At 44.9% G+C, this 27,220-nt stretch overlaps 1 protein-coding gene across 1 annotated transcript; it reads left to right on the top strand.

The window, feature by feature from the left end:
* Positions 1-396: 396 nt before the first annotated feature.
* FBXW12 (F-box and WD repeat domain containing 12) lies at positions 397-26,714 on the top strand (the record flags this gene model as incomplete). Its single annotated transcript, XM_080934683.1, has 10 exons — positions 397-486; positions 1,181-1,218; positions 1,413-1,576; positions 2,784-2,902; positions 8,182-8,391; positions 9,690-9,848; positions 11,749-11,959; positions 13,286-13,464; positions 13,754-13,878; positions 26,609-26,714. 10 exons carry the CDS (start codon positions 397-399, stop codon positions 26,712-26,714), a joined length of 1,401 nt encoding a protein of 466 aa, XP_080790809.1.
* Between the last annotated feature and the right edge of the window lie 506 nt (positions 26,715-27,220).

Below are 27,220 nucleotides of genomic sequence, written 5' to 3'. Positions count from 1 at the left end.
CATAATTTGGAGCAACCTAATGGGCTTCACTTAAACAATTGAACCTGTCAAAAATTAGTGTGTTACTCAGTATTTTCTAGAAACTTTTGACAAGTACGACATCAATTGTGGCTGCCCCAGATCATGTACTTTTGGTCTCCACAGTGGCGGGAAAGGGTTGTTGAGCTCATCTATGCAGGAACAAAACTGTGGAGTGAATTTAAGGTGTGAACACTCTCAGCTGCTGGCTCCTGTGAGTGGGGGGGGGGTCAGGCTGAGAGTCTACACACCTGTAGCTTGTTCTAATCAACATCTGATGAGCTGTGGGTGGCAATCCTGCTAAACCTTTGGCCAAGCCTTTAAAACTGGAGCAAGCTGGGGAGGAGGAAGAACGAGTGTGGAGTTAGACCACCTAAGATGGAGCTCCATTTTCCCAGTGTGACGATGAGGAAAATTGCCTCCTATCTGGATGCCTTCAGTTTGCTACAGGTTGCCCAAGTGAACAAGGTAAAAAGCTTCTTGGCTGAACTCCTCCATTAGGTCATCTCTACATAATGCCCCTTTGGCCTTTCCTGCTCAGTCTTGGAGTCTTAGCTACCCCAGCATCACACTCATACAGCCTGGATGCCTGCCTCCCGGCCTGCCTCCTTAAACTTACCTTATTCAGACCTGTCTTCTCAGCTCTGACACAGTGTCTTGGGGACTCAGCTGCTTCCCTTGACCAACAGGAGTGTCAACCTACAAAATATCCAAGGGATACATCTAGGGCTCGTGGGTTAGCATTATTCACTCAGAAGACCTCAAATCCAGCTAAATGAGGCAGGAGTGGTGGCCCATGCCTATAATTGAAGCACTTGGGAGGTGGAAGCAAGATGATCAGGAGTTTGGGTCATAATTACATGGATTTAAAACCAGCTCAGGCTACTAGAGACCCTATCTCAGAACAGTAACAGTGACAACAGAATCCTGCTAACGAAAAGAACGGGCTGCTGTGTGGAGATGTGCTCCTGATATGTGGCATTTAGAGACTGACCCTCCTTCCTCTGAGCCCTAGGGTTTTTGCTGGGGTAGGTCTCTTCAGGCTGGCTTGCCTGAAAGCAAGGACTGTGTTTGATTAACCTGTGCAGGCCCAACACAGAACAAATTAAGAGCAAGGGGAGTTGGGCAGTTGTTGGTTTAAGGATTCTTTTCTCTCCCACAGAGCTGGAATGCAGTTGCAAACAGAGATGTCCTGTGGAAGTAAGGAGAGGGGCAGGGTGGGATGGGAAGAGGGGATGAGATGGGACAGGAAGGGAAAAAGAAGCCCTCTGATTCTGGACCTGGAAATTCTGCTGTATGAGGATGGTAGTAAATAAAAGTTTCCCTAACTGTAACCATGGCTCTGAGGCGAGGGGGCTGGGATCAGCCTGACGCATTGCAACTGTGCATTGCAGGAAGCTCTGTCTGATGAGATGGTTCTTCTGTGAGGACGTCCCCCTACAGCTCCTGAACACACAGACGTGGAAGCAATACTTTCTTTCCCGAACATGGCAAGAACGAGCCAAGACCCGGGCAAACCCCGAAGATTTCATTTACAAAGAAATTCCTGTGGAATGGGGTATGGGCTTAGGGATCCTAGAAGAGATGCCCACTTGGCTTTTCCCATTCTGTGCAGTCATATGTTCTCATTTGACAAGAGGAAGGGGATTGCAGCTTAGCGGGGTGGGGCTGCTGTGCCAGCCTAGCCATGGGACCAGTCTGTGGTCTGCCGAGTGGTTTCGCTTGCCCTGCCGCTCCCTTTCCCCGAAGGCTTTGTACCCTTCCCAGAGTATAGAGAGAATTTAATGGGGAATTACTAAATAGGCTTTAGTGTTTATCTTTTTCTTCCTTGGAACAGTTTTCTGAAGCAGAGATACTTTAAATTTTTTACATTTATTTTTAGTGTATGTGTGTGCATGGCTTTGTGTGTGTGTGTGTGTGTGTGTGTGTGTGTGTGTGTGTGTGGACTCATGTGCACACACGTGCTCATGGTACACACATGTCAAAAGACAAGTTTGTGGAATCTGTTCTCCTGTTGGGAAGAATCTTACCTTTTCTGTTAGTTTTGAGACAAGGTTTCACTGTATAGCTATGGCTGGCTTGGAACTCTATCTGTAGACTAGGCTGGCCTCAAACTCAAGATCTACTGCCCTCACTGGGACTGATACATTTTTACACTTGCCTTTTTCTTTTCTTTTCTTTTCTTTCTTTCTTCTTTTCTTTTCTTTCTTTCTTCTTTTCTTTTCTTTCTTTCTTCCTTTCTTTTCTTTCTTCCTTTCTTTTCTTTCTTTCTTTCTTTTCTTTTTTTCTTTCTTCCTTTCTTTTCTTTCTTTCTTCTTTTCTTTTCTTTCTTTCCTTTCTTTTCTTTCTTTCTTCTTTTCTTTTCTTTCTTTCCTTTCTTTTCTTTCCTTTCTTTCGACAGGATCTCATGTACCACAGGCTAACCTCAAACCCTTCATATGGCTGACACCAATGACCTTGAACTTCGGATCCTTCTGCCTCCAAATGAGTACTGGGTTACTGTTTATAGACCTCTAGGAACAGAACTGAGCATTCTACCCACTGAGTTACAGCTCCAGCCCCTAGTACCCATTTTGTATCTGTAGAAACCGATTAAGGAGTAAATGTATCTGAACAAACAACCAGCCTGCAGCTTGCTTGGTTGCCTCTGTTCTCACCCTTTCTACAGCTGTTGTCCAAACCTTCTACAAAGCACAGGGACACAAAAAATTCCTTTTTCAGTTACTGCTCAGCTATCTAGTGTTCATTTTGGGGTTTCCTTGCAGGAGTTCAGGGAAATGCGTGTTATATCTCGGGGCGTGGTTTAACAAGAAACGGGCAAGGCAAGTCGGTTGTCTGTCTGTTGACTTCCATGACCAAGTTCATTACCTGGGATATTCACGAGGTAAGTCTGGCTGATGATTAGTGAAAGTTACCTGGGTATAAATTCTGATGTCATCTTTTTGTTGTTGGTGGTGATGAGACGGGACCTGGCTGTTCAAAGTCCCTATATCAATCCACCTACTTTGGCTTCACATACATTCGGGTCAAAGGTTTGTACCACCGCACCTGATTTTTTTTCCCCTCTTCTTACTTTTTTTTTTTTTTTGATTTAATTATTTTATATGTATGTGTGTTTTCTGTGCATATATGTATGTGTAATGGATGTGTGTCTTCTGCCTGTTGAGGTCACAAGAGGGTGTCAGGTCCCTTAAAACTGTAGTTGCAGATCATTGTAAGCTGTGGGGGTTGGGGGTGTGACTGAGGTCCTCTGCTAAGCCATCTCTGCAATGCCTGCCAGTATTTTAAAGTTTTCGTCATAAAGATTGTTCACAAACTAGGTCAGGTTTACTCCCAGGTATTCTTTCTTAAGATATATTTTTTTATTTTCTATATTTGTGTGATTGGGTTAGTTTATGGTTGGTGCCAGCTGGCAGAGGTCAGAGACTGTGAGATGTTGTGTAGGCTTTGGGAACCCAACTAGGGTCCTCTGCAAGAGCATTAATTGCTCTGAACTACTGAACCATTACTCTAGTCCCTTACTCCAGGATTTGTTTGTTGTTTGGTTTGAAAGAGGGTTTCACTGTGTAAGAACCTTGGGAAACTTGCTCTGTAGACCAGGCTGACTTTGAACTCTGAAATCTTCCTACCTCTGCCTGTTAGGATCAAGTGTCTACCATGTCCACCAGGCCCCTTCAAGGTGGATGTGAGTGAGATGGCCTTCCTGATCCTCCTTTGCTTTGCTTATTGCTATATAGGAAGGGCGCTGACTTTTTTTTTTCCTCCATGTTACCTTTTAGCCTGTCAATTTGCTGGAAGTTTATCAATCCTAAGAGTTTTCCAGGGGCCTGGAGAGATGGCTCAATGGTTAAGAGCACTGATTGCTCTTCCAGAGGTCCTGAGTTCAATTCCCAGTAACCACACGGTGGTTCACAACCATCTGTAATGGGATCTGATGCCCTCTTCTGGTATGTCTGAAGACAGAAACTCATTATATAAAAATAAATAAAATCTTAAAGTTTTCCAGAGGAGTCTGGGGTCTCTAAGAACAGGCTCATAGTGTCTGCAAATGAGGAAACTCCGGGCTTCCCTTTCCTGTTGGCATCCCTTTCGTTTGCATCTCTTGTTTTATTGGTCTAGCAAAAACAATACCATATTAAATGAGAGTAGAAAATGTGGATATACTTGATTTGTTCCTGATTTTGCTGGAAATGCTTTGATTTTTTAACACTGTTTGAGGGGGTACAGTAAAGAAACTGCCGACACTACCGCTCCATAATATGGTTAAGGTGTTTTTATTGTAGATATGAGAGAACAGCCGGAGGCATCAGAAGAGCCCAGAACAGACAGAAGTAGACTGTGTTGTGTTTTTTAAAAGACCAGGATATGTTTTGTGAGGTAGGAGGGGTGCCTCAGGGGGGTCCACATTGAGGCATCCCTTCCCCTAAGGCACCAGACATATAGATGGGTACAGTGTAGAATAAAGTTTATTTAGGGGATGGGAAGTGGAGTTGAGAAGGGAATAGAGACAGACAGAGGAGAGGCTGGTCCAGAACATGTGGGGAGGGGAGAGGGAGAAAAGGGTTAGGGAGAGAAGAGTCAGAAGGGGCAGAGAGAGCAAGGAGGAGCCAAACAGACCCTTTTATAGCAAGATAGACCTACCTGGCTGTTGCCAGGTAACTGTTGGGTGGAGCCTAGAAAGAATGCTAACATTCCTCCATTTTGGTTTAATTTTAAAAAGGAGAAACTAGAAAGAGGTGATGGTGATCTTTAAGCTACTTAACTGTTAACTTTGGGGTGACTTGTCTCTGGGAAACCTAAGAAAATGGGGATAGGGATGTTGCTCCAATCTTAGGAGAGTTGGTTGTTTCCTTGCTACCCAGAATCTGTGGGACCATCTGTGGACAGGAAGGAGCAGGTCTAGTAGCAGTATCTGTGTCTGTGAGAACACACACTGGTGCATCTGTGGGTTGCTTCTCTGGGGCTGTCCTGGATGACGATTTTGAGTAAACACCTTGGGTCTTGGTGGTTGGTGGTGAGAAGAGTCCCAATCCCAGGGAACAGGAGAGGAATTCTACCCTCTGGAACAGGTAATGGGTAGAAATGTGGCCTATTGATTGTCAGGTGTACTTATCTAAATGGAATCTGTTTGGTCATGAGAGGTGGATCTGAGTGGGTTTTCTGGAGCTTCTAAGTTTACAAAAGAGAGAAATTTGTTAACAGCATGAACATTCTTTAGGATGAGCTCAGGGAAGACAAAAACCTTTCATGGAGCAGGAGCAAGAAGGGCTTTTTTCCTTCTATCTGGGAAACTGAATATATGTAAATTTAGCACAATGAGAAAGATTTTAAGTTTACATTTAAAAGACAAAGGAAACTGGGAAACTTGATCTTGTGACTATGATAGTTGATTCTGTGGTTTAGTGTAAGAAACACCCGAAGTCTGTAGTTGAGCATGATAGAAGAAAGGTCTGGGGTGTGGCAACCCCAGAGTCAGGGCAGCTGGTGAAAGGAAGTAAGTGGCAGTTGTGAGTTAGTTCCAGGGAGTACACTTAGCCAGCAATCTTTAAAGCAGCCATGCTGGGTGACATTAAGGAGTTAATAGGCCAAGGTCAGGGTCTGAAGCAGAAGGGGAAATGTCAGGTCAGTGTTATTTATGAGGGGAGATGTCAAGGAAGTAATTACCTTGGAGGAGTGTAAGAATGTCCTGTGGTGGGTAAAACCAGCTTAGGCCTCTAAGGACCACAGCTCTAGCTACCTGTCAGCTCGGTGGTTTCCCATGGAGACAAGAGTCATCCATCTGGTGGGACCTGCAGTGAACAATTCTATCGCCCAGAAGATGAGAAGCTTTTACCTGGTGGAGGGAATGGGAGAAATGACTTGCTTGTCTTAGGCAATATGAGGCATTTAGCTCTCTGGGTGTCCTCTGTTTGTCCACAGTGCAGGCCAAGCCCTGGCAGCAGGCAAGGCGATTGTGCGGTGCTTCTCAGTGGCATCATACAACAGTCTAGGCTGTCTTGTCACTGTGCCCACATCACTGGGAGATCTTGGGAGGAGTGGTTCACTGTCAGAGTTTGGGAGTCTCTAGCATAATAAGCTTGAATATTTAACATTACATTTAGCAGATTTCTGACAAGATTGAGAGCTGGTATCTATTAAGTGTATCCCAGTTAGACAATCTGTTATTTGTTCTAGAATGTATCTAGCAAATAGAGAGTACATTGTAACATAATGACTGTAGTAAAGACAAGGCTAAAGATACCTTTGGGCAGATGGGAACTTTTTTGAAAAGTTCCTGAGGAATAATGGCTTTTATCTAACGGTCAGAAATCCCATAATCCAGCTTCATCTCCTTTCTGGATATTTGGAGAGTCTTGAACTAACATTTACCACATAATGTGGGTTGGCTACAAGTTTGTGTGTTAGTGTGCTTTCTGTGGCTTTCTTAAAAGGCCATGACAAAAAGTAACTTGGAGGAAAGGACTCGTAGATGAGTCCATCCGAGGAGGTTAAGGCAGAAACTGAGGCAGAAGCCATGGAGGGTTGGTCACTCTCCACGGTTTGCTCAGTTAACTTTCTTAGACCACCCAGAGGCAGTGGCATTGCCTACAGTGAGCTGATCCCTCCCACACTGATTACTTAGGAATACTCTACAGATTGCTGGCATGGATGTGGGGGTGATACCCTCCCTCAATTCCCCACCTGTAGTAGTCAGGAGAGTTGGCCCTGCCCACTCTGTGGCAATAGGAGAATGGGTCTCCACTCCTTGACTGGGCAACATGGTGGAGCTGTGCTCGCTTGGGGAGTGGAGCAGTTGACACAGCTGTTCTCCGCACAATTCTTTCTCTGATAGTGTCTACCAGGGTTTGGGGTACTTCACCCTAGGAGCTAAACAGAACAAGCTGTGGCTTGCACTGTGCATAGTTTTCCTGGGACCTTCCTGGGCTGTGTGTCTTAGGGAGGAAACCCTGCAAGAGCCATGGCAGTCTTGCTTGGCATGGCACCAGCACACCTTTGTAGATAGAGAATCTCTGTTCTCTATGGTTTTGTGAGTGCTAGGGGCCCATATGATGCCCTGAAAGAGGGATGGAGGGGGGTGACACAGGACTGGCCATGCCTGTGGTTCTTGAGGACATCACTCATGGCTTGTCTCAGCATTGTGACCCCATTCCTACTGTGTGGGTCCTGCTGGTTTATGCAAGATTTTTTTTTCTCTTGTGTACTCAGACTTTTGAGACAGCCGGTAGCTGAGCCATTGTAGGAGAGAACCAGGTGAATGATGGACACCTCAATGTGTATTTATTGATTATTCTCTGTTCTCTCATTTTTAAGATTTATTTATTTATTTTATGTGAGCACACTGTCGCTGTCTTCAGACACACCAGAAGAGGGCATCAGATATCTTTACAGATGGTGGTGAGCCACCATGTGGTTATTGGGAATTGAACTCAGGAGCTCTGGAAGAGCAGTCAGTGCTCTTAACCTCTGAGCCATCTCTCCAGCCCATGTTTTTTTATTTTTAATGTATTTATTTTTGTGTACATAGATATTCTGCCTACATGTATGTCTGTGTGAGGGTGTCAGATCCCCTGGAACTGGAATTACAAACAGTTGTGAGCTGCCATGTGTGTGCTGGGAATTGAACCCAGGTCCTTTGGTTAAGAACAGACGGTGGGTGCTGGTGAGATGGTTCAGTGGTTAAGAGTACTGACTGCTTTTCCATAGGACCAGAGTTCAACTCCCAGCAACCACATGGTGGCTCGCAACCATCTGTAATGGGATCTGATGCTCTCTTCTGGAAGGTCTGAAGACAGCTACAGTGTACTCAAATACATAAAATCAATAAATCCTAAAGAACAGAAGGTGGTCTTAACTGCTGAGTTATTTTACCAGCCCTGTGTTGTTGTTGTTGTTGTTGTTGTTGTTTAGAGATAGTCTTCTAATGTAGTCTAAAATGGCCTGCAACTTGACACTGTAGAATAGACTGGCCTCAAGCTTCTAGTACCTTTCTGCCTCTGACTCCCTGAGCTGGGATTCTAGGCATGTGCTACTATGCTAATATGTTCATATTCTTTTCTCCTAAGTAAGAAGGGGTTCCAGTCTGAACAAAGTTTCCAAATACAGGTAATGGGTGAAAGCAGTTGAACTTGAAGTACACAGATGTGGTGATCCTCTTGTTCCCAGGGCTTTACGACCTGGGTGAGCCCAGTACAGCCCAGTTGTATCATGATGTTGACCACCCTCCCTGAGATGCACATTGCGGTCACTGTGGATGTAGATGGAATTATCAAACTGTGGAATTGTCACAGCAAGGAAGCTCTGGCAAGTAACAACATCCAATCTCCTTGTCAATCACTGAGTGCTGTCATTACCAAGGACGGCCCAGTTGTCTTGGTAAGTGACCCCCATTACTGTCAAATCTCAACTTGCCATCTTGGAGTCTCTGCAAACCCTGAGAGTCAATCACAGGATACCACAAACATGGTCATCCCTTAGCCTTTGACCTACTTCATGTACATTTCCTGAAGCCATTCTCTTCAAAAATATCATTTTAAAATTCTTTCCTGGGATCTGGGGAGAGATGGCTTAGTAGGTAGGAGTGTTTGCTGTGCAAACATGAAGACCCGAGATCAAATCCTAACTCACCTAAAAAGTGGAATGTGGCCAAATTTGCCTGTAACCCCAGTGTTGTTGGGGATGGAAGCACAAGGGGTTAGACGGCTGTTAGCCAAGCCAGCCTAGCTCCAGGTTCAATAAGATACTCTGTCAGGAAATTGGGAGAAGAGTGACCTAAAAGGATGCCTGTCATCCTTCTCTGGTTTCCATGTATGCCTAGGTATGTAGTCCACATACACATACATGAATATACTTATAACACGCCCACACACACAATTTTTCTAACTGATTTTACATCTTCTTGTCTTTGAAATGCTTACTACTGCTGATTCCATGAATTTGGGTAGGGACAATAGAGATAAAAATGTGAATTTTATCCGATATTGAGAGAAAAGGATAATGTTGATGTCCAAGTGAGTCCTGGGGAAGAATGTTTTAGGGCTTGAAAAAATCTCTACCTCATGTATTTGAAACAGAGTCTCATGATGTAGTTCTTGCTGTTCTATAACTCACTGTGTTGACTAGGGTGGTCTAACTCACAGAGATTACCTGCCTCTGCCTTCTGAGTGTTGGGATTAAAATATATGCTACCATGCCCTACAAAAGTTTTTTAAAAAAAATATCCTGCAGGGCATGGTGGTGCATGTCACAGAGGCAGGTGAATCTCTTTGAGTTTGAAGCTAGTCTGATCTACAGAGTGAGTTCTGGGATAGCCAGGGCTACAGAGAGGAATCCTGTCTTAAAAAACTGAAGAGGAAAAATATTGTGTGTGGATATTTTGCCTGCATGTGTGTCTATGTATCAAGCACATGCTTGGAGGTCAGAAAAGGAGCCCCAGGGATTGAACCTCCCTCTCTTCTCTCTGCACTGTTTCCCACTGAGTCATCCCCACCACCCCACCCCCAGGTCTGGAAAGTCTTATTTCATGGGATCAGCCCAGATGCTCTGTGAGGTCTGGTCAGAGCTTTGGATCTCATTATTGGACTTGAAGACGGTGTTGTATCTCGGAGCAGATAACACTGCTTCTCCATGCTTAACGTTTTCCCACTGACTGGGTGCCGCTGCTCTGATTTCAGACAGGCGATACCTCAGGTAACCTTCTCATCTTTAGGATTCCCGACTTACACCTCATTTCCAGAATCAACGTGTTCCGGTACGGCATTAACCAAATGTTCTGCTCTCCTCAGAGTAAATGGGTCTTTGTGAATAAGAAACACCCACATATCTTGCCAAAGGTAGGTCTGTTCTATAGACACCAGGGTGAAGGCAGGAGACAGTGGGAAGGTCCAGCCCTCAGGGAGGTCCAGGCAGACCACTCCCTCTCTCCTAAGTCCTGTCATAAGCAACGCCATTTCTACAGTCAGGAAATAATAATGTTCTTGGGAGCAGTCACATGTCCAGCCACAATGGCAAATGTCTTATTAATGAAGTGTCCTTGAAATGTGGCTTAGCCAGAGGACAAAGGCAGGTAAAATAAGTCCCCAGAAACCTTTGCTGGCCCTGAACTCAAGGCAGTTTTCTATCACTGGCTCACATGCTTACCAGTGATGGATTTCAGATAAGTGCTGCTGTTCCCAGTATTTTATACACTGCCTTCTCTCTCAATTGCCAGCTCTCCAGTGCCTGGTTCATAGCTACTGTGAGAGAGACAGTTTCAATGCCACATTAAAAAAGTCGAACAGCCCTGGACTAGTCTTCTGCACAGGAAAATTTACTTAACCGAGCTCGGCCTGATGAGTCCATTGCAGAAGGATGACTGAGGTGTCCTTTGACCTGAGTCAGGGACTCCATTCTGTCTCTGAATGTGATGGGAGGGGCAGGAAAATGAGTTATTCTGACCTGAGTGGGAGCAATGGCTGCTCCACTCGGTCCTGTCTTGGGTGAAGAACAGATGAGATCACTTCTGGGTTTCTTTCAAATGCCCCTCATCTGGAGTGTGCTTGTGCCAGGCTGCAGAGGTGCTCCTCTGTAGATTGTTCTGAAGCTGTTGGTATTTTAATGTTAATTCTACTTCCCCAAGAAGGGCTGCCTAGTCACATAACTCCAACTGAACCATTTTAATTAGTAAAATAAAGGAAAGCTGGTGACTGGGCAGGGCAAGGGAGGTGGAGAGGACCGAGGAGGTCAGAGGACAAGGGGGAAGGTCGTGGCAACATGGAGCTTCCCAAGGACCAGCTAGACCCAGGTGATATTAATTGGTGTTAAAAAGCTATGAACATTAAGGATTTTACAGGTCTAATTATCTCATATAGAAGGGCAGTTTGTATTTTGTCTATTTGATGCAATTTTGTTGTGTAGAGGGTTTGTGGATTGAGAGTTGAATATATAAACCTGAATGAAAAGCTATTGGGCTGTAGAGTTGTGTTTGTGTGGGATTTTGGGGTACAGAAACACCCCAGGACAGAGGTGTAGAACAGGTGGTAGTAAACCGCCAAGGAGAGGTATGTCTGGCTCCGTATCAGGGTCCGGCCTGAGGAGTGAGACCTCAGGGCTGGTAAAGAGAGAAACTGTTTTTTATTTTTTAATATTTACTGCAACAGGTGGCAAACCAACGTGTTAGGCAAGAATTCACTAAAAGGTTTAGGGCTATCAGCCTAAGGGTTAAAAAGTGTTCATTTTCTGGGTAAGAGCGGGCCAGCGCCATTTTGAGTCACGTGGTGTCTCAGCGCGGGGTGGGGAGGGTGCGGCGGGGGTGGGGGGACCTTAAAGAGACAGTCTTTGCTGACAAGCTGTAGTGTCCTGTGGCAAAAACAGCAGGCGACTCAGGTATACAGAGAGATAGATTAAAAGAGAGAGAAAGTGAAAGAAAGATATAGAGAGAAAAAGAGATAAGGAAAGGGAGAGAAAGAGGGAGAGAAGAGAAAGGGAAGGAGGGGGAGGGAGGGAGAGGGAGGGGGATAGAAAGAGAGATAGGATTTACCTGAATCACGTGGGAATTTTCACCAGCGGTTTGGAACTAAGATGAGTCTATACACCAGAAGAGTGAATACAGATGGATATTAAGTTGGGTTAAAAAGGGTTTGTTTTCTAAGTAAGAGTGGGCAACCATTTTGAGCCACATGTTGCTTCAAGTGCGGGAACCTTAAAGAGACAGCCTCTTCCTCCTCATTGATGCCACTGGGTAATACTCTGCAGGTGTTTTTAATGAGCAGTTTACTGAGGACATCAGAATTCTTTGCTCCTGTGGCTACCATTCTTCCCGTTTCATTATGCCAAAGAGTCTCCTGGATCCCAAGAAGGGAAGACAGGATAACCCTGATGTCCAGAAGTGGCCCCAAAAAGATCACAAAATTTAACACATTTGATATTAATCTGCAAGAGGTCGGGAACAAGATCGTTGCTGAAGGTAAACCTTAATGAATTCTCAAGCCAAACATGGCACATGCTCCGAATCGGGAGACTTGAGTCAGGAAGCTTCATAGAGGGTGTTGTCTAACAAACCAAACAGATGGAGCTGACAGGATGGTTTAGCTTGTGCACATGCACACATATACCTACAAAAAAACTCGTACAAACACATTACACACTGAAAAAGTTTTAAAAAGTAAAAATAAAAGGCCAAGCATGGTAGTGCACACCTATAATCCCAGCATTCAGGAGAGACAGGCAGATCTTTCTGGTTTCCAGGCCAGCCTGATCTATTTAGCCAGGGATGCACAGTGAGACCTTGTCTAAAAAATAAAATAAAATAAATAAAAACAAATGACAAGAGCTATATTCAAGAACTATATTATGGGATGGCAAAATGGCGTAGAGCAGTGGTCCTCCGTCTATGGGTCGTGACTCCTATGGCAAACCTCTATCTTCAAAAACACTTAAATCACAATTCGTACCAGTGACAAAATTACAGTTATAAAGTAGCCATGAAAGTAACTTTATGGCTGGGGCACCACCACATGAGAACTGTATTCAAGTTCAATAGGAAGCATTAGAAAGGCTGAGAAGAAGGTTGAGAAGCACTTAGAGGATAGAGACACTTAATTACCAAGTCTGACAACCTAGTTCGGTTCCTGGGGCACCAGATGATGGAGAGAACCAAATCCTTCAAGTTGTCCCCCACGTGTGCTTATGGCATGAATATAAAGACATAATAAGGTAAAAACACTTCCTAAAAGAAATCCTGACTTCTCCTGTGTCCCCCACAAGTGCTCATAGGAAGCTATAAATGCTTGTCAATGTATTATGTTTGTAGTCTTTGAAGACAGTTTCTCTGTGTAGCCATGGCTAATCTGAAACTTGGAGATCCACCAGACTCCACTGGGATTGTGGGTCACTATACAGTGATGCTCATTTGTGTAAAGGGAGCAGGAGGCTCTTTGGCCAGATGTAAATCTGTGCCTGTTTGATAGTTGCTACACAGAGAACTATGGTCTTCTTGGGCAGACATGTTTCCATTTCTGCCATGTATTAGGAACTGGGTTCTACTGTTCTTTTCTAGGACCGTGTTCCTTCCAGTGTTTGAGCTGTTGCCTGTGCACACCTTCCCCGTGTCGTAGCCTGCCTTTCCATGGCCAAGAACATGGACTTGTCAGGACAGGGACTATTTTCCTTGTCTCTGTCAGACTGGCATGCCATAGAAGTAGGGGATATGCTTTCCACTAAGCATTAACAATTTTTCTCTTACTTAAATGATTAAAAGATTGCCTGTGTGTTTTGTGTTTGTTTGGAACAGGACGTTTAGCAGCAAGCTTCTCCTTGCCAGATTACGTGGAGAGCCCGGCGTGGATGGGAGTCAGTGATAAGAATGTGATTGTTTGTTCAACTGGATCCTCTCTCTCCCTCTACAGTTTAAAGGGTCTCTGTCTGCAGACATTTTATTACTATCCAGAAGATGTTCTGAGAATAATGGTGGTACGTTTGTAATGTTTCCCCCTACAGTGGGTTTTTTTTTTTTAATTTACATTTTTTAAAACTTCATACTGTTGGTGTGTGCATGTGCATTTGCACATGGGTGAGCACTTGCAGAGGCCAGAGGACAACTTCCTGGAGTTAGTCTCTCCCTTTTTACCTTTATTGGGGGCTCAGAGCACCAGGCTTGCTCAGCAACTGCCTTTACCTGATGGGCCATCTTCTAGGCCCTCCCCCTGTCTTCTGATCTGACATTGACTCCAGGCTACTCACATTTGGGTGTTCTTTAAAGGACCCCCTTCATGTCATCGTCACACTTATTGATGGCTCTATGGATGTGTACGCGTGGGAAGAGAGAAGACCGATACTCAAGAAGTGTTATCAGCTGCAAAACAGGAGATATATGTTGCGGCAAAGGTAAGCTTTTTCCTTCTTGACTGAAACTGGGCCATCATTAAAAAATCTTTTTTTTCTGGGGGACTGGAGAGATGACTCAGTGGTTAAGAGCACTGACTGCTCTTCCAGAGGTCCTGAGTTCAATTCCTAGCAACCACATGGTGGCTCACAACCATCTGTAATGGGATCTGATGCCCTCTTCTGGTGTGTCTGAAGACAATGACAGTGTACTCACATAAAACATCTCTTGGGCTGGAGAGATGGCTCAACAGTTAAGAGCACTGGCTGCCCTTCTAGAGGACTTGGGTTCAAACCCCAGCAACCACATGGCAGCTCACGACTGTCTAACTCTGGTTCCAGTGGATCTGACTGACACCTTCACACCAATGAATTTAAAGTTAAACATATTAAAAAGTTCTATGTAAAAATGCATTTTAAAAGAAGTGAGCTTTCTATTAAGAGATGTGACTAAATTTATGATCTCCAGAACTACACAGAACAGACATTTTGCTGTGTATGTGTAATATTTAAGAAGTAGAGGCAGAAAAAGAAAAGTAGAGGCAGGAGGATCCAGAAGTTCAAGGTCACCTTCTGTTATTTAGGAAGCTTGGCAGCCCACTGGGTTAATTGCAAGCCATCACAAACGAACAAAAATGCGAACTGGCTAAGCATAACGCACACCTTCAATCTTTGCACTGGGGAGGCAGACTCAAGTGTCTCTCTCATCAGTTTAAGGCCAGCCTGGTCTACATAGTGAGTCCCAGGAGAGCCAGGGCTCCAGAGGGAAATTATGTATTAGGAATGAAGGGAGGGAGGGAAAAGAAAGAATTGCTAGTTCTTAGGATCTCAGCATAAACAGTTATGTCAGCAGACTCAGGCCCACAGTAGAGGGGTGGGGGACTGTGTCCTCATATCTTGTCTTTAATGGCAAGATGGGTTCTCCTCAGTGCAGCCTCCACTGGGGTTGTTTCATCAGTGAGCTGTCACTATCTCCATGGCTAATTTTCCTTTGGATGAAGGCAAGTAACACTCAAATTATTTTCAGTGGTCATGGGGTAGTGGTACAGGCCCCAAACCGCACCCAGGCTGCTGAAGTAGGTGTTGATTACCATTTAGCAAGACACCCTGACCCCAATCTCCAAAAAAAGAAAAAAACAAACAAACAAACAACAACAACAACAACAAAAACCAATGAGTCCTCCACCCCTTACAGGATTTCTCTTTGTAGTCTTGGCTGTTTGGCTGCCTTGGAACCAGGCTGGCCTTGAACTCAGATTCACCTGTCTCTGCCTCCAAAGTGCTGGGACTAAAGGTGTTCACCCAGAGTCCCTTTTCAACAAGGATCAACAGCACATGACAATTTACCAATATAATTTATATTACGTGTGTGACTTAAAGATATCTCTCCCTCTGAACATAGTAGCACACAGCTGTAATTCCAGCACGCAGGAAACCGAGGCAGAAGAATTATTCAAGCTTGAGGCTAACTTATGCTACATTCAAATTCAATGCTAATCTGGGCTATACAGTGAAACCTTCATTTTTTTCCCCACACTCTGTGGGGTTTCTCTTTGTTCTCTTGATTGTTTTATTATTTTTTGTTGTTGTTGGTGGTGGTGGTGTTTGCTTCTTCCACTATTGCTGGGAGAGACTCTTTAGTTTGATTCAGTCCCATTTGTCAATTCCTGATTTGGTGGCTGGAACTCAGGAGTTCCTAGCCAAGAGCTCCTGCCCAGACCTGAGCCACGGAGCTTTTTCTATAGATTCTTAGTCATTTTCTAGTCTTGGATCTAGTCTTGCCTTCAGTGTGTGACGGGTGGATTATTGAATTATGGAGTAGTTGGAGGTATGAGAATGTGGTGGATTTTGAATCTTCCTGACACTATTGGAGAACCTGTTCCCTGTCCTTAATAAATCAACAAACCACCAAAGCGTCAGTTCTTCCCTAGGCTCTGATGCATCTGTTTGATGGCAGTATCATTCTGCTTTGATCACAGTAGCTTCCTGTGATCTATTTAAAATCTGATAGTGTGATAGCTCCAGTTTTGTTGTTTTTCTCAAGAAGGCCTTGGCTAAGTGAAGTGTGTGTGTGTGTGTGTGTGTGTGTGTGTGTGTGTGTGTGTGTGTGAGAGAGAGAGAGAGAGAGAGAGAGAGAGAGAGAGAGAGAGAGAGCATCTACATGTATGTTGTCGTTTTGAGACATCTTGTATGTCCCCAGACTGGCCTCAAACTTGCTATGTAGTTAAGGCTAGCCTCAAACTTTATGTATCCAGGACTTGCCTTGAACTCCGGAACTGTCTCCCCCTCACTCAGTCTGTTTTTAGTTGGTATGAGTTTCTTCTCCAGGATTTGGAAAGGGCTGCCGTGTCCTTCTGGCTTCTGTGATGGGCTGAAAGCTCTATTGTCATTGGGGTCTGTGATTCTATAGACCAGGTGTAATGTCCCTCTGATTTCCAGTTTTTAGTTTTTAGAAACTTGTTTTCAGTGAATCTAGTGTGAATGGTTGGAGCTTAATGTATAGTGGACTTGATCTGCTTTTGACTCTGTAGATTTACCGATTTGGGGAAAGTATTTTGTCTTCCTGGTGCTGGAGGAGTGAATCCAGGGTCTTGCACAGGATGAACTCTGATAATGCACTTAACCCCAACATTTCAGGGAGTTTTGCTGTGTTCTCAGCATGCCAGGTGGAGAGGGATGGGGTGCCATTTTTAACACCTCGGTGCAAAGGAGAATATGGGTGTGGACAACAGGTTTCGGCTAGAGTCTGCAAGGCCACAGGCAGGAGGCTGTGTACTTGCAGAGGGCAGACCTGACACTGATGAGCTGATCAGGTAGAGGTTTCCCTCAGTAATAAAGAACAGAATGATTGACAGGTGCCCCACCATCTCCCTGCCCCCTAGTGGGGAGGAGATGCATTGCTTCTTTACTATAAGTGGCTAAGGGAACAGAATTCAGTTTTAAAATAAATTTATAAATTAAAATCTTTTTTTTTTTTTCTGAGACAGGGTCTCACTACATTACCTAGACTAACCTCAAACTGCCTCAAGCTCGCTCTGTCAGTTCTCTGGCCTCAGCTTCCTAAGTTGAAGTGACTTCTAGGTATGTGGCATCACACCTGGCTTCTCTCGTTGTTATTAAGCTGGATAATCGATTGAAAAACTGAGAACTGAGAGCTGTGGCAGAGGTCTGTTGCAGAAGGCCGGGCTTGGAACTCATGTTGTGAATGATATCTTCCTTAGCCAATGTGGGCAGTTACTCAGACTTAACCTGAGATGGCTCAGCTGTTTAGGCAATTGCCACCATGCCTGACCAGTTCAGTCTCTGGAACCTGCTTGGTGAAAGGAGAGAACCGATTCCTACAAGTTATTATCTACCCACTCCATGCAAATGAGCACTCACACACACTCAGATGCCCACACACATATACACACACACACACTATGCAGATTCAGGGGCACACACTTGTATGCAGGCACACATACACACACACATAGGCACATACACACTCAAGCACACACACATACACAGTCACACACACATTCAAGCATACATACACTCAGGCACACAGACACAAGTGCACACATATATACACACACACAACATGTAAGTGTTTAAAACTTTAAAACAAATTCAGGACTGTGATAAAAAGACAGTCATTTAATTATCAGTTGACAAACTTTGCTCCCATTTGAATACTGACATCTTGATTCCCCCACCCCTTTGGCAGTGTCATAAAAAAAACACTATGTGACGATGTGAGCATAATTCGGATGATGACAAATAATCCTGACTGCTCCTTTCTGATGATATATACCTTGGACATCTGATCTGCTCTCAAAAGCTGAGTGGGTTGTGTGTCCTCTTCCTCAACTACAATAAAGGTCTATTTGCAAGCCCAGGCTGGTGATTTCAGTGTTGCTCAGAAGTGAAGAGGCCAAATATGGCTGTGCACACCTTTAATCTTGACACTGGGGAGAGAGAAGCAGGTGGAAGATCCTGAGTTCTGAGGCCAGCCTGGTCTACAGAGCTACTTCCAGGCCAACCAGGGCTGCATCATAAAAACCTATTTCTGAAACAAAACCCCATGGCTAGATGTATAAGCAATTTGGCTCTGATATCATTTCACTGCTATATCAGATGACAGGCCATGTGGGCAGCTTATCACTGCAGAAGCCATGTGGCAAATTAGTCTCAAAAAAGGTCTTTTTTATATATATAATTATTTCTTTCACCCCTTCCTCCTTTAATCCTCCCCATATGCCTCTCCTCACGGTTCTCTTTTGAATTCATGACCTCTTTTTTTTTTCCCCCACAAACCATCTTTTAAAATCAAAGGCATATGGGCTGAAGAGATGGCTCAGCAGTGAAGACCAAAGGCTGCTCCTTCAGAGGACCTGGGTTTAATTGCTAGCACACATTCAGCAGCTAACAACTGTAACTCCAGTTCCAAAGGACATGGTACCTTTCACACAGATATACATACATAATAATTTTTAAAAAAGAAAATAATTATTAAAAGCCAGATGGTGGCAGAGCACACCTTTAATCCCAGCACTTAGGAGACAGAGTCAGCCAGAACTGAGTTCAAGGCCAGCCTGGTATACAGAGTGAGTTTCAGCACAGTTAGGGCTGTGTACATATATGTACACAGAGAAACCCTGCCTTGAAAGACCTTAAAATGGAAAATGGCAGTTTAATTGAGCTTATGGTTTAAAAGGATTAGAGTCAATAGGGTGTAGCAAAGGCAAGAAGGCGGGAAAAGGGGAGTGTGCATATCCTGGTCTGCAAATAGAAAGTGAAGAGAAACAATGGGAATTGCAAGTCGTTTTAAACCTCAAAGCCTATCCAGTGACACAACCCCTTCAACAGAGCCACACCTCCAAATTCTTCCAAAATAATTCCACCAACTAGGGACTAAGCTTATTCAGATTACCACACATGCACACACATGCACACCACACAGAAACATGCAAAGAAAAGAAACCCCATATAGCTAAGCCACTTGAGAGGCAAAAGCAAAGGAATCCTCAACCATACACTGAACTCAAGGCTAACTTGAGTGACATGACACCATCTCTCAAAAGAAATAAAACCAAGGGACTAGAGACAAGGCTTGGCAGTTAAGACCAGAGCTGCTCTTCCAGAGGACCCAGGTTCAATTCCCAACACCCACATGGCAACTGACAATCCAGTTCCAGTGGATCTAATGTCCTCTTCTGGGCTCTGATGAAACTACATGCTTCTGGTACACATTCAGGCAAAACACACACGCATGCATGCATACATACATACATACATACATACAGGCAATACAAGCTCCCTGGCTGTCTAGGTAAGGGTGGTGTATGCCTGGAGTTCCAGCACTCAGGAGGCTGAATCTGATCACAGGGAGTTCAAGGTAGCTTAGACTGGATAACAAAACCCTTTCTCAAGTGAGGAAATAAAATGTAAGAAAATATGGCTAACAAGAGAATCTTCTGAGTTGGGGAATGAAAAAAGCAGGCAAAACAGAGACAATGTCTTCATAGAATTTTAAGGAATTTCATAAAGTATTTCTACAAAATTGGACAATGTATTAGAAACCAGGCCCCAGACTCTCAGAAAAGTAATGCTCTTGGAGATGAATGGAAGGGACTGTGTCCATTGGAAAAGATGGTGGTGACGGTTGTCTCCAAGATAGAACAAAACCAGAAATGACCTTCCAGAAGGTCCAAATGGTAGCGCTGCCCACTCTTGGCACTGGGCTTCCTGTCAGCTGAGGTCCTAGCATGAGACAAGGTGTCACAGATTAATTTGAGGAAGGTTTTATGAAAAAGATAAATTTTAAGCAAGGTTTTAAAAACAAAAGCCGTGCCAACCAGGTGTCTCAGTGAGTAAGGGAGCTTTTGAGGCGAGCCTGGCGGCCTACGTGTTCAATTTCTGGAACCCACACAGCAGAAAGAGATCTAATTCCGGAGCTCCATGCGAATGTTCTGGTGTGAGTATGAGCACTTGCACACTTTCAACACATGTGCACGCACAAGTGCGCACGTGTGTAGGGTAATCTTAGCTTCTATGCAGACTAGGATGTCTACACAGTCCTCCTTTGGTCTGTCCTCACTAGCCCAGGCCTGATCCACATTTTTCCTCAGTCACAGAAGCACCTGTTCGTTCATCAGTTCATCAAACCTTCCCCTTCCCTGTGTGGTTAATATTCCACAAAGGAACAACACTAACGGGTATCTGGCAGTTGTAGTTGACTAATTAAAGAGAGATGCAGAGACCTCCCATTTCCTGTCCCCTAGAATATCCTGGGGCTTCAAACTGTTGCTCATAGAGAACTAATCAAGGTCATTTATTAGAATTTTCATCCAGCTACGATTGCTTCAGTAACATTTAAAGCAGCATAGCAGGGCACTGGGGAGGTGGTTCAGCGGCTGAGAGTATTTGCTGATCTACAGAGGAACCCACAAGGCAGTTCACAACCGTCTATAACTCTAGTTTTAAGAGATCCAGCACCCTCTTCTGGTTCCTCTGGTACAAGACTTGCACGTGGTGCACATACATACATCTAGACAGAACACACGTTTTGATCTCAAAAAATTCGAAACCACATACCCATAAAATTAGGTGGTGCGATACACACGCAGGGGTTGGAAGACAACTTGCAGGATTCGGTTCCTTCCTGAAACCTGTGGGCTGCAGAGATGGAGCCCAGGGTTTCAGGTTTGCTGGTGAGCAGGCTAGCCCTCCAGCTTTTTTTTGAGACAGATTATCTCACTGAACCTAGAGTTTACCCTTTCCACTAGGCTGGTTGGACAGCAAGCTCCTAGCATGCCCTCACAGCATTGGGAGTACAGCCACATCACACTGTGCCTGGCTATTACAAGGCTTTCTAGAGATCTGAATGTCAACTGTCAAGCTTCAAGCAGCCAGTACTCTACACAGCTGAACCATCCCCCAAGCCCCAGACTTACATATTCTATCTAGTAAACATTCACAGGAAAAGCCATCTTATTTACTACCCATAGGCTTGTGTTTAAAGGCACTTTGGGATAAATCTGGACCTGCTCCTAACACACTGAAGAGTGATCCGTAGTCCTCTTTCCCTCGGTGTGGATTTGCTGCTGTTATTTCAGTTACCCATGGTGAACAACCTGAAAATATTAAATAGAAAATTCTGGAAACAGGTTGAGGAGATAAAGGCAAAAACACTCATAGATAAAATGAAAACAAGCCTTTAACTCCTGGGTATAGTAGCACATACCTTTAATTTCAGCATTCAGGAGACAGAGGCAGGTGGATCTGAGTTCAAGGCCATTGGGGTCTATATAGAAAGTTTCTAGGACAACCAGGGCTATGTAAAGGGCTTGTCTCAAAAACAAAACAAAAACAGGAAGCAGAGGCAGGAGCATGTCTGGTCTATACAGCAAGTTCCAGGACAGGCAGGGCTACACAGAAAAACCCTATCCCAAAGAACCAAAATGAACAAGTAAACTACTATATTGGTGACTTTTCTCATTGCTGTGACAGTTAAGCATCTGACAAAAGCAACTTAAGGGACAGTTTATTCAGGCCCACTGTCTTAAGAGGAGACATTGCAATGGAATCCTCAAGATGTGTCAGGCTGACCTTGAATATTAATCTCCACCCACTTCATTCTGAGTGACATAAAGAAATCTTCCTTCTTCCCATCTGGGCCTGAATCATCCCTTTGTCCAGCATGTACCCACTCTATACACTGCCCATTCATTAGTCTCTTAGTGACTGCCTGCCTTCGGGGACAAACTGTTACAGTGTATCAGTCAGTGTAAATGAACACAGCTGGTTTATAACTTGGTGTGTGCAAAGCCAAAACAAAAGAGCATGGAAGGGAAGTTCCATCATCCAAGAAAGGAAATGGGAGGATTTATTTCAGGATCCTCTACACATTCATATGGGAAGGCACTTGTTGAGCATGCTCAGTTTAAAGTCCTACTCCATGCAGACTGGGTCTGTATTCCTGGACGAGCTCAAGGAACACACATTCAAAGGATATAAAGCCAGACCAAAAAAAAAAAAAAGTTTACTTTTTTCTAGTTTTAGCTGAAGCATAAAAGGACATTTGAAAACACCTGAAGGTGCCTGCCTTCTTAACAGCGAGGTTACTGGTGAGCACAACTGACAAGCCCGGTACATTACTTCATTCACATTGTCTGCCTGGATTTTGTCTGTTTGGTTCGATTTGGTTTGAGGATGGTTTGGTAGCAGTGTTCATTTAAGACAGAGCTCACCATGTAGCCCACTTCATTGGAGAGCACAAGAATTCTCCTTCAGTCACCTGAATGCTGAGGTTATAACCAAGAGCCACCGTGACCAGATCGTCTTTCGTTAAACGACAACAAAAAAAATCTTTTAAAATCTTTTAGTTATGGAGGGACAGCATGCTGGGGGATGGCATATATGGGAAGAGGGTGACATAAATGTGGCTACAGGTGCTCTGGAGCCCAGAGCTGTATATTAGACACAGATCCTCCTGGGGCTGTCGTTAAGGGTGGTTGTAAGTTTTACAGGCAGATGAACTCATGTCCTCTAGAGCAGCAGTGTGTGCTCTTAATCCACGAGTCCTCTCTCCAGTCCCATTAAACAATTTATTTTAAATCACTTTTTTTATTTTTGCTATTTGTGGCACACCTGTGGACATCAGAGAACAGCTTTGGAATGCTGTTTCTCCCCTTTCTGCCATGTGGGTCCTGGGGACCGAACTCAAGGCATGAGTGTCAGTTGCAAGTGCCATCTCTGAGTAGCTGAGGTGTCACCTGTTCCACCTTATTGAGGACAAATTCTGCAGTGATAGTTAATTTAAATGTCCTGATGTGGATGATGGTGCCCTTAACCCAATATTTAGGTAGCAGAGATGGGTGATTTTTGTGAGTTTGAGGACAGAGTCTATAGAACAAGTTCCAGGGCTACACAAAGAACTTGTCTTAAAACAAAATCTCCTGATTTCTCTGACTGTTGATTTCCTATGAATCGGGATATAGATGAACACTCTTACTAGAAATACAGATGTACTTGTGCTCTTTTAAACATACTACAACATTATCACAACGGAGGGATTCAACCTGACCTGACTGCAGCCATAGCAACCATGGTTACTGCAGAATAATCCTGTCAGGTCCCCAGCCATTGTTTCCCATTGGACTGTAATGAAGCTAAGCCATTGGAACAATGACAAGCGAAGTTTCGCCACCCACCCCTGGTGCCAGAAGTGCAGGGATGCTCCCAACATCTTTGATATTAGCTTGAGAAGAGCAGGCATCTGCTTAAGTTGCTTTTGTCCTCACTCCATAAGTTCCCTCTGCACACACAGATTATAGGGACCCACTGGTTTTACTGTCACCAGAAACATGCTTCTGCTGGCAAGAAATTCCCACAATAGATGGCAGTCTGAAATCCTGGGTTTGTCTGCCTCTTTATGAGGTCTCTAAAGAGGTCTTGTGGTCTGTGTGTATACCTTGGTGCCGGGTTTCCTGGCACTGCAGAATGCTGTGATAACGAACAGTGCACAGTTCACTCTTTCTAGAGACACTGTGTGGTGTGCTTTTTCCACATGAAGACTGTACTAGTAATTTAGTATTAGTGGCAACAGCAGGGGATCAGAAATCAGACCTATTTAAGGCTATTAACCTTGGGACAGACCAGTTGCTCGGAGAATTGGAGATAATGGAGATGACATCGATAGTCAATTTTTAAGAACAAGGCAAGGTAAGTTGGTCATGATGGTGCACACCTTTAATCCCAGCACTCAGGTGTCAGAGGCAGGCAGATCTCTGAATTCGAGGCCAGCCTGGTCTGCAAAGGGAGTGCCAGGACAGCCATGGCTACACAGAGAGACCCTGTCTTGAAACAAACAAGCAAACAAAACAAGGTAAAATGGGTGGTGTGAAATGCCCTTCTGGATTTGCTGGACCCGAAACTGGTACTTGCAGTCAGCTACTGTCTTGGCTTGATTTTTGTCAAAAGCAGCATTGTACAGATGAAGAAATGCCAACCATGTTACTGAGCTGCCTCAACCCTGTGCAAAAAAGTCACACTGAGGATGCCATTTAATACAAAGCCAGATGTGTTGTGTGCATCTGTGGGTTTGGTTTTTAAAGGGCAGGTGGGCACCACCAAGTTGCCTGATGACCTGGTTTTGAGCCCTAGGACCCATTTGTTAGAAGACAACTGACTCCCTTAACCTTTCCTCAGACCACGGGTGCGCTGTGACACATTCTGCCCAGAGCCTGATAGAGCCAACCAGGCAAGGGACAAGGTGGTGCATGGTCACAAAATGGCCAGTGAAAGGACATTTCCAGGATGCTGGTTACTTTTCTAGAAACAGGTAACTGGAGACAGGGTGGGCAGGTGCCTTCCCATGTGTGAAGTCAGTGGCCGGTTATGCAGATGTGGCCCTGATCACTGGCCACATATGGTTTTCAGGTCTGCAGATCTTAAGAAAAAACAGTGATTATTCTTGTCAAAATGGTTATTTCTTTGAGTTATTAGAGGCCTGTTCTTGATCAGCCAACACAGTGATTTAAAAAAAAAATTATGGTGTGTGCACTTTAGTCCCAGCAGTGGCAAACAGATCTTTGAGTTTGAGGCCAGCCTGGTCTACAGAGTGAGTTCCAGGACAATCAGGGCTACACAGAAAACCCTGTCTCAAAACAAAAACAAACCAAAAAAACAAACCCAACCAACCAACCAAACAAACAAAAAACAACAACCACCAACCAATCCTTCCTCAACACACATACTTCACCTGATAACTGTGGAACAAAAAGGTCAGGTAGAGTTAAATATGAAACCAGATTTACAGAGAGAGGCACAGAGAGAGACTGAGATTAGATTTTCATGTTCTGTTTCAGTTACAAAACCAGCTTATGCTGGAGACCCTAATGGCAGAAGGGTTCCTATGTAGTTTGTTATGGGGACACTTAGTCCTAGGAAGGACCCAGGTCCTCTGACTTCAGTTTCTGCCCTTCCATTATCACCTTCCACCTCAGGAGGGGCCAGTGTGGAACTTACAGCTTCTGCTCTCTTTCCTCATCTGCCAAGACACCCGTGTAGGGTAGATCACCCAGCAGGCCTGGCCCCTGGGCATGGACAGCCTGCAGGCCAGCAAGGTCCCACTCACCCAACAGCTTTCCTAAGGTGACTTCTCTGGGAAGTGGTAGGACTTGATTTATAGGAGGAAGCAGAGGGTGAGAAGTCTGTTCTATCAGTGTGACCACTGCAGAGTGAAAGCCCACTCTGAGTCCCTGGGGCTTTCAGCCTGGGCACCCTTCCTCCAGAGAGAGAGCTTCTGCCTGACCCAAGCCCACTGTGGTGGCTATTCCTGGTTGTCAACTTGACTCTTTCTGGAATGAACCACAATCCAGAACTGGAAGGTTCACCTGTGAGCCTGATCCTGAGGCACAGAGGCTATGGATCTTAGGAGACTAAGGCAAGGAGATCTCTGAACTCAAGGTCATCTGGGACAAAGCAAGTCCCAGATCCAGGTGTGGTGGTACACACCTTTAACATACCTTCTGTTGGAGACCTACCTAAGGACATTGGAAGAAGGAAGGTTCTCTCTTCACCTGCTTGCCTTGTGGGTCTGAGCAACTGCTAGATCCTTGGACTTCCACTCACAGCTGCTGCTGACCATTGTTGGGGAGTTAGACTACAGACTGTAAGTCACCAACAAATTCTATTACTATATAGATACTACCCATAAGTTCTGTGACTCTAGAGAACCCTAACTAATAGACCTATATGCCTACATCATACATACATGTGCCATTACATTCAAACACAAAGAGGAACCTGGGCTGACTGTGTCACTCTACATGGGGCTCCAAACGTTGGCATGTGCCGCTGTGGGTATGAGACCTGCAGGTATTCTGGCTTTTGCATCTCTGGGGTGGCCTATGCCTTGTTCTGACTGCATTTTTTAGCCCTGAGATGAAGCTATCGACCAAGGATTTGTCTTACACACACTGAAGCCTGGTGTCATCCTTGGATCCCAGCCTGGACCAATGGCAGAGGTACCACTAGTCTGAATGTTGAGATGTCGCCGATTCTCCAGGCAGAATGTGTGGCTCCTCCCAAGAACCAGGGATGGGGGAAAGGGAAGGTCCTGGAAGCCAGGAGGCTTGGAGCCAATTCTTGCTGTGGCAGGAACCATGACCTTGCACAGAAATCCTGCTAGATACGAGTTGGTGTGAGAGGGAGCTTAGTAGGTGCTCAGGTTGTTGCACCATTTGTCCTTCCTGTTGCTTTTAACCCTGCTCGGTATTGTGGAGCTGACCTCTCTACCAGGAAGACTTTCCTACCCTGGAATTTACAAGAAAATCGAAAGAAGTCTGATCAGTGGGAAGAGTGTCCCCAGGATCCTCTTGTAGCAGCCACCTTCTTCCTTTGTAAGATGCTGTACCTATGTGTCATCCGTCCTTCAGCTAGTCTTCCACACAGCCCAGTTGTCCCTTCAAGCTCAAGGCTGGTGACAGCTGCTCTCTGATACTTTGAGGCCTGGACTGATGACAGCGTTCATTCACACCCCTCCCCCACACTGGCTTCTCTAATGACCACCATCTATTAAGCAGGGCTCTGGACAAACTCCTCTTTCCTGGTATCAAATTCCTGGACCTGGACCAATCCAGTACTTCCTGTTTCCCCATTATATCTTTCCAGATGTCAGCTTAAGATGTAACATCCAGCAAGGATGGTCCGCTATGTGCCAGAATGCCGCATTCTTTCCCTGAAGATACCCAGCCACTCAGGGGAGTGGAATTGGAATCCAGGTCTCCTACCATTGCAGGGCTCTGGCCACCCTGCGACCCCGTGTCTCGAGGGTCGGCTGTCAAGCATAGGGTGAAAAAGGCTCAAGAAGAAGAGTCTGAATCCTCCTGGTGGCAAATGCTCACTGTGGCAAGGTAACCTGACACTACCAACCTACCAAATGGATAGCCAGAGCTGCAGTTAGTAGGATGTCAGCTTCCTTGACCCCTACACAGCCACAGAGAGTAGCTGCAGGCTGTAAGGACAGTGGCCCCTCTTGTGGGACACTGTGGACAGCCCCACCTTTCCAACACTTTGCAATCACTAGCACTGCTGGAAACACCTACAAGCCACTCACTGCTACACTATCATGTTGTCTTAAAGGAGCGCACTCTCAAGCCAGATTTGAGAGCTTAGCTTCAGCACCATTGTAATTAGTTTAAATTGTGGGCAGATGTGTCTGCATCAGGTGCTCACCGAGGCCAGAGGCCTCCCATCTCCTGGTGCTGGAGTTAGATGGTTGCGGCCTAATCTGGGTGCCGGAGGACTGAACTACCTTGGGAGAGCAGCTAAATCCTTTTGACTTTGGAGCCATCTC

This window comes from Micromys minutus (genome assembly GCF_963924665.1).
Source record: "Micromys minutus genome assembly, chromosome: 21".
NCBI lineage: Eukaryota > Metazoa > Chordata > Mammalia > Rodentia > Muridae > Micromys > Micromys minutus.
The sequence above is the reverse complement of the archived record's forward strand: the minus strand, read 5'-3'. Positions and strand labels throughout refer to the sequence as shown.